Genomic DNA, 7,027 nt, shown 5'->3' with positions numbered 1-7,027 from the left:
TGCAGTGGGCCGAGATCACACCACTGCACTCCAGCCTGGCGACAGAGCAAGACACCATCTCAAAAACAAAAACAACAACAAAAAAATTCATGCCGAGAAGTTGAGTCTGAACAAAAAAAGATTTTTAAGAGAAAAATATGTAAAAAAATACTTCAGCTCTGTTACAAAATCAAAATAGGAAAAACACAAAATTGATGTTTCCTTTCAATGCTAACTACATCAGACACCTAAGAATTGGGATAAAGAGCAGAGGGAAATGTAGACAAGTTGGAATCAGTCATGTTTGTTTTTAAAATTTCCTTTTAAATTGTTATATTTATTACTATGACCACATTTATTTATGTTTTCTCTAGGAAACACTGATGGGGAAGTATGGGGAAGATTCCAAGCTTATCTATGACCTGAAGGACCAGGGCGGGGAGCTCCTGTCCCTTCGCTATGACCTCACTGTATCTTTCTAAACTGGGGCACTTGAGACTTTGGATGGATTGGCACTCACTTGGCTCAGGTTTAAGAATGGTAGAGTAGATAGGATCAAATATGAGGCCTTTGGCGATTAGGGGAATTATTTCTCTAAACCAGGAGTGGGACTTTGGCTAAAGAGAGTATACACACACTTAGAAATCTTCTGAATCCTGAGTGAGACCTCAGCTTGATGTCAGGGCCCAGTTCCAACTCTACAGTCATCCCCTGGCTCCAGAATACCTCTCCCCTGCCCTGTCCAGTGGACAAAATTCTCCTTAATGGACCAGCAACACATTTCCCTTGTCTCCAAGCTACACAGAGAATCATCTGCTTAGAAATCCCATATGGGGGCCTTTTTCTGGTCTGTGGCCAACCTGCCCAGCCCCTTGCCATGCTCAGAAAAGTCCAGTCAACACTACAAAAGAGAAAGGTGCCTTAATCTTTTTTGAGCCTTCAGTTGCCTCATGTGGTAGCACAGCTGGTGCTTTCTGATGTTCGTAAGTGCTATTAATCTTATGGGTGGCAGTTTTACCCACATAGGGAGGGGTTAGACCCCAGCTTCTGTTGGTGATGATAATCAACTTGCAGACAGTGATAGGAGGGGCTTTCTCCTTAACTCTTTGTCATCAGGTTCCTTTTGCTCGGTATTTGGCAATGAATAAACTGACCAACATTAAACGCTACCACATAGCAAAGGTATATCGGCGGGATAACCCAGCCATGACCCGCGGCCGATACCGGGAATTCTACCAGTGTGTGAGTGTCGGGAAACCGTGGGGCAGGATGGGTTACTTGGGGCTTTCTCAAGCCAGCAGAATCTATTGAGTACTCAACAGTGTCCTGAGCAAATTGGATGACCCAGATAATGCTCTTAGGTTTCTATGGTGGTTTTTTTGTTTGTTTTTTGTTTTTTTGAGGAGTCTCGCTCTATTGCCCAAGCTGGAGTGCAGTGGTGCAGTCTCGGCTCACTGCAACCTCTGCCTCCTGGGTTCAAATGATTCTCCTGCCTCAGCCTCCTGAGTAGCTGGGACTACAGGCACCTGCTACCACGCCCAGTTAATTTTTTGTATTTTGAGTAGAGACAGGGTTTCACCATGTTGGCCAGGCTGGTCTCAAACTCCTGATCTCGTGATCTGCCTGCCTTGGCCTCCCAAAGTGCAGGGATTACAGGCGTGAGCCACCGCGCCCAGCCTCTTCTATGGCGTTTTCATGCAGATTTCACAATGTCCCTGTGGTGGAGGAGGAGAATAAAGTCTCTCCATTTTACATATGAGTAAACTTGATACGCACAGATGAAAAGATCATAGGGGTAAGAAAGGCAAAGTCAGGACTAGAACTCTTGGTCCAGTGCTCTTTATTTTAAACCACAGTGATAGGATCACAGCAGAGAATAAGGAAATTAGCTTTGATATATCAAATCACCCAGACTGATGCCAGGGCTTCTGAATGAATAGGGAAAATGGCTAAGCACTAAAGCCATATAATCACCCTACCCAGTAGGAGGAGTTAAGATGATGAAGTAGAAAATGAAGGAATAGCTCAGTAGATAGAAAGGAAACCAAAACTGGTGAGAAGCCCAAGGATGCTGGGGTTTACCTCTGGGCTGATGATAAGAAAATGAAAGAAAGTCTATGGTTGAGTGCAACCAGGCCTTCCTAGAGGACAGAGCTCCCAGAGTCCCCCCTTTAGAAAGGTGAATCCCTGAAGACCTCTGGCTAACCCTCTCCCTGCAGGATTTTGACATTGCTGGGAACTTTGATCCCATGATCCCTGATGCAGAGTGCCTGAAGATCATGTGCGAGATCCTGAGTTCACTTCAGATAGGCGACTTCCTGGTCAAGGTCAGAGCTGACACAGCTGGGAGGGCAAAGTTGGGCCTGGCCTCTCAAAAGATCCTTGTGCAGAGGGACCAGTAGCCCAAGTGACCATGACTATTGCAGGTCATGTAAGAAAAGAGATTCCCTCCACACTACGCATTGGTTCCTTGCAGGTAAATGATCGACGTATTCTAGATGGGATGTTTGCCATCTGTGGTGTTTCTGACAGCAAGTTCCGTACCATCTGCTCCTCAGTAGACAAGCTGGACAAGGTAACAACCCAAGTACTTGACTTCTTTTCCCAGATCCCACCCTGCCTTGGGAAATGGAAAACAAGATTGAGAGAGAGAGGTGCATGCCTCTATACCCACCAGAGGAAGGTTAGCCCTAGGATATAGGCTCATGGGCAGCTACTGCTCCAAGACTGTTCCCTGAGGACAGTACATACCTGCTCTGTGGTGCGGAAGCTGCCCAGAGGTCCCTGACTGGTGTCTGTCTGCCTAGGTGTCCTGGGAAGAGGTGAAGAATGAGATGGTGGGAGAGAAGGGCCTTGCACCCGAGGTGGCTGACCGCATTGGGGACTATGTCCAGCAGCATGGTGAGGAACAGAACCAAGCCTCCCCAGCAGCCATCCAACTGCCCTCAGTCCTAAAGTTGAAACTCTTCTGTGTATGTATGTAGGAGAGTGAGTGTGTGTATGTATATGTACACACACATGTATGGGCAACTAGAGTCCAGGCAAGGTCAACCCCCCTTACCTTTTTTGTTTGCTTGTCAGCCTCACTCACAAGTCTGTCTCCCCAGGTGGGGTATCCCTGGTGGAACAGCTGCTCCAGGATCCTAAACTATCCCAAAACAAGCAGGCCTTGGAGGGCCTGGGAGACCTGAAACTGCTCTTTGAGTATCTGACCCTATTTGGCATTGATGACAAAGTGAGTCAAGTTGGGGATGGGATCCCTTCTGAGCTCTGGGGCTTCAGATCCCTAATCTTAATCTGGCACTGACCATGTTCTTATCTCCACAGATCTCCTTTGACCTGAGCCTTGCTCGAGGGCTGGATTACTATACTGGGGTGATCTATGAGGCAGTGCTGCTACAGACCCCAGCCCAGGCAGGGGAAGAGCCCCTGGGTGTGGGCAGTGTGGCTGCTGGAGGGCGCTATGATGGGCTAGTGGGCATGTTCGACCCCAAAGGGCGCAAGGTGCCATGTGTGGGGCTCAGCATTGGGGTGGAGCGGATTTTCTCCATCGTGGAACAGAGACTAGAGGTAGGTCCTACGGGGTGGGTAGAAGACAGTCTGAGCAGGTGGTGGCACCTAAGCTATCTGATCTCCAAGGGAGCGAGTGGTGCTGCCTTGGGTAGGGAACATCTCAGAGAAATGGAGAAAAGATTATTGCTCTTTTTCACAGATTTCTACCCCATTATAGGTCAGTTTTATGGATCTTTAATCCATGTTTCTCCACTAAATCCTCTGCTGTGGGTCTCTGCTTCCTTCAGGGCTGTCACATACGTGGGCTGCTGTATCCAAGACTTAGATCTTCCTCATGATACAGAATACTTAACATTTTAGTGCCTTGTGCCAGGCACTGTGCTTGGTGCTTTTCATGCATTATCAAAATATAATTCTTACCACAGCCCTGTGAGAGTAGCTAATTTTATTAATTGCATTTTCCAGATGAGAAAACTGAAGCATTATAGATCAAATAATTTGCTTAAGGCCATGAAACTTGTAAGTGGTAGAGTCAGAATTTGAATCCAGGCAGTCTGACTCCAAAGTCTTGCCACTAACCACATTGTAATATTGTCTCTAAATGGGAAGCATGTGTCTGAGGCCCTGGGATCCCTCACATGGCTACCGTGACTCTCTAGCACCTACAGTAACACCAAGGAAGCCTCTCGTGGCCTCAAGCCCTCCTTTGTTGCTGCTGGTCTTAAGTGGCTGGTTGCATTTCATCCTCTGGGAAATGCTCTGGCAACCTCCCCACGGTCTATGCCTTTTCTCTAGGGTGGAAACCACCTGTTTCCCAGTTGAGATCATTCTTCCAGTAGGCATCTTACATTGTAAAAACTATGAAAATAGTTTTCCCGAAAAAGACAAGGGAAGCAGCAGCAGCATTCTCCTTTCCCCATACCCATATACACGCCTGTGCCCTGTAACTGAAGTGTGAGAGGCACAGTGTCATAAATGGGTAGATAGTAAGTGGGGACTAAAACTGCCAAGGGTGATCTAGTTGGGGTAGGCTCATAGTAGTATTTCTGTGTGAATGCTTTGATGGACCCTTAAGGTACTACATGGACCAGTCTGGGCAACATGGTGAGACCCTGTCTCTACAGATTAAAAAAGAAAAAAATTTTTTTTTTTTTTATTAGCCAAGTATGGTGGTGTGTGCCTGTAGTCAGGAGGCTGAGGTGGGAGGATCACTTGAGCTCAGGAGGTTGAAGCTGCAGTGATCACGCCACTGCACTTCAGCCTGGGTGACAGAGACCCTGTCTCAAAAAAAAAAAAAAAAAAAGTACTACATGGAGATAAGCTTGAAGTTACTGTAAAAAAGCTACCTTTACTCTTACCCTAAGTTATTTATTCTGACACATCCTATGTACAAGTTAGTTCAGTCCTCATATCTACTAAAAGCTACCTTATACCCAAGGTACAAGATGAGAAGACAGGGCCCCTGCCCTGGTAGAGCTGAGTTGGGCCTGGTCTCAAAATCCTGACTAGAGCCTGCTTTGTTTGCTCCTTGAAGGTGTTAGCCCAGCTCTCTGACTCTTATCTGCCCCTTCCCCAGGCTTTGGAGGAGAAAGTACGGACCACGGAGACACAGGTACTTGTGGCATCTGCACAGAAGAAGCTGCTAGAAGAAAGACTAAAGCTTGTCTCAGAACTGTGGGATGCTGGGATCAAGGTACGGGAGGCAAGCCCCAGGGTGGCAGCAAACTTGGGTGTGCTGGGCACAAACTGAATAAAAGCTCACCCATAATGGATCCTGCCATTACTTCTCAAAAGTGGAGCTAAGAACAAGGTGCCAGATTGGACACCCTCTGTCCCTGAGGACAGCAGAAGCCAGCCTTCCTCTTCTGCTCTTGTCCCCTGCAGGCTGAGCTGCTGTACAAGAAGAACCCAAAGCTATTGAACCAGTTGCAGTACTGTGAGGAGGCAGGCATCCCACTGGTGGCTATCATCGGGGAGCAGGAACTCAAGGATGGGGTCATCAAGCTCCGTTCAGTGACTAGCAGAGAAGAGGTAAAGGGAAGCGGGCAGGAAAACTAAGGGACAGAGAATGTATGCCATTTTGGCAGGCCCATGCCCATTCAAGACCTGAGAAAAAGCCTGGCATTGATATTAGTACAACCATAAAAGACTTGAGAGCTTAACCTGTTACTGTGGTCTTAGTAGGGTGAGGTCTCCATCCCTGCATATACCCTATGTTTTGTTGGCTGCCCCAAGAGGCACACTCTAGCCTGAGGTGTTTAATTAGGTTCCTGCTCCCAGCTGAGACTGATGCCTAGAGGGCTAGAGGAAACTAGGCACTCGGGCAGCAGTGGAATGGAAGATGCTTATACCACCTTCTTCTCCCATTCTGGCCAGGTGAATGTCCGAAGAGAAGACCTTGTGGAGGAAATCAAAAGGAGAACAGGCCAGCCCCTCTGCATCTGCTGAACTGAGCAAACAATCAGAGGAAAGGAAGTGGGACTGGTACTATTTGAGGTTAAGACAAACTGCATATGTACTTCAACTGCTTTGCACTTTTCCATTTCAGCAGGAAGACCTGAAGACTGCTCAGAACAGAGACTTTAATTTTTATTATGGTTATTTTATTGATTATTACTGGCAAAAATGGCCAGATACTACACCTTTTACATACAAGGCCCTGGGGGCTTAGTCCAGTCTGTGCTCCTGGGCTACAAGGACCCAGCCTGAGATGGTCTCATCTACAGGGCCTCGCACCAGTTGGAGCAGATGCCTCCCCACCAATTGCCAAAGGTCCAATAAAATGCCTCAACCACAGAGCCTGCGTGTCACTGATGCCTAACCCCACCTTCCCCGGCAGGCCAATGTAGGGATGGAAAAGAGAGAAAGACAGTAAACTTGTGACTCTGAGGTTCTTGTCTCCAGCGTCCACCCTGGGTCTTGGGAGCTCCTCCTCCTCCGGAGGCAGTCCCCGTAGGTACTCACCCACTAATTTGCAGCTTTCACCTGAGGGTCTGAGCGAAGCCCGGGCGGCGCACGTGCAGTGGATACCTCCACCCCCTTGGGAGGCGGGGTCGTGCTCAGAGCCAATGAGAGCTTGCGGGGTGGAGGGGTAAGGAAGCTTCCAGAGCTGGTGGGGAGGAAGTTATAAAGAGGGTAAGCGGAGGCCTGCGGGAGGGCCATGCAGTCCAAGCGGGATTGTGAGGTAAGCGGCTAGCAACTTGGGGGCCGGCGCCGGAGCGGGGGTCGGCTTTAGGGACCCCAGTACCCACAGAAGAGGTGGGGGCGGACTTGGCGATCCGCCATTCCAACCTTCCTTTCCCTCTCAGCTGTGGTGTGAGAGGGTGAATCCAGAGAACAAGGCGGCGTTGGAGGCGTGGGTCAGGGAGACAGGCATCCGCCTGGTGCAGGTGAACGGGCAGAGGAAGTATGGCGGGCCACCCCCAGGTATGGTAGTCCCAGCACCTCGGCCTGTCCGGCTACACCAACCCCCTTTGGGGGAGGGGCTGCCCCAGCAGTCAGGAACTGCAAACTACCCGGATTTATATCCTCCAGC

At 48.8% G+C, this 7,027-nt stretch overlaps 2 protein-coding genes across 8 annotated transcripts in view; both read left to right on the top strand.

Moving 5' to 3' along the window:
- Positions 1 to 6,291, top strand: part of HARS (histidyl-tRNA synthetase) — a 16,653-nt gene extending 10,362 nt beyond the window's left edge. For 3 of the 7 annotated variants that reach the window (XM_011939663.1, XM_011939664.1, XM_011939661.1), the window contains 10 exons: positions 354 to 449; positions 1,096 to 1,221; positions 2,199 to 2,306; positions 2,456 to 2,554; positions 2,787 to 2,880; positions 3,087 to 3,214; positions 3,307 to 3,549; positions 5,069 to 5,185; positions 5,377 to 5,523; positions 5,869 to 6,290. In XM_011939663.1, the coding sequence (XP_011795053.1) occupies positions 354 to 449; positions 1,096 to 1,221; positions 2,199 to 2,306; positions 2,456 to 2,554; positions 2,787 to 2,880; positions 3,087 to 3,214; positions 3,307 to 3,549; positions 5,069 to 5,185; positions 5,377 to 5,523; positions 5,869 to 5,940 (1,230 nt within the window). In that variant the 3' untranslated portion in view covers positions 5,941 to 6,290. Of the gene's footprint in view, positions 1 to 353; positions 450 to 1,095; positions 1,222 to 2,198; positions 2,307 to 2,455; positions 2,555 to 2,786; positions 2,881 to 3,086; positions 3,215 to 3,306; positions 3,550 to 5,068; positions 5,186 to 5,376; positions 5,524 to 5,868 lie in introns of all 7 variants that reach the window. The other 4 variants (XM_011939667.1, XM_011939666.1, XM_011939662.1 and 1 more) reach the window with 3 other exon arrangements.
- Positions 6,292 to 6,652: 361 nt separating this feature from the next.
- Positions 6,653 to 7,027, top strand: part of DND1 (DND microRNA-mediated repression inhibitor 1) — a 2,768-nt gene continuing 2,393 nt past the window's right edge. The window contains exons 1-2 of the mRNA XM_011939771.1: positions 6,653 to 6,676; positions 6,801 to 6,923. Of these exons, the coding sequence (XP_011795161.1) occupies positions 6,653 to 6,676; positions 6,801 to 6,923 (147 nt within the window). The remainder of the gene's footprint in view (positions 6,677 to 6,800; positions 6,924 to 7,027) is intronic.

Source organism: Colobus angolensis, unplaced genomic scaffold (assembly GCF_000951035.1).
Source record: "Colobus angolensis palliatus isolate OR3802 unplaced genomic scaffold, Cang.pa_1.0 Scaffold183, whole genome shotgun sequence".
Lineage (NCBI taxonomy): Eukaryota > Metazoa > Chordata > Mammalia > Primates > Cercopithecidae > Colobus > Colobus angolensis.
This window is presented reverse-complemented; position numbering and strand designations above follow the sequence as displayed.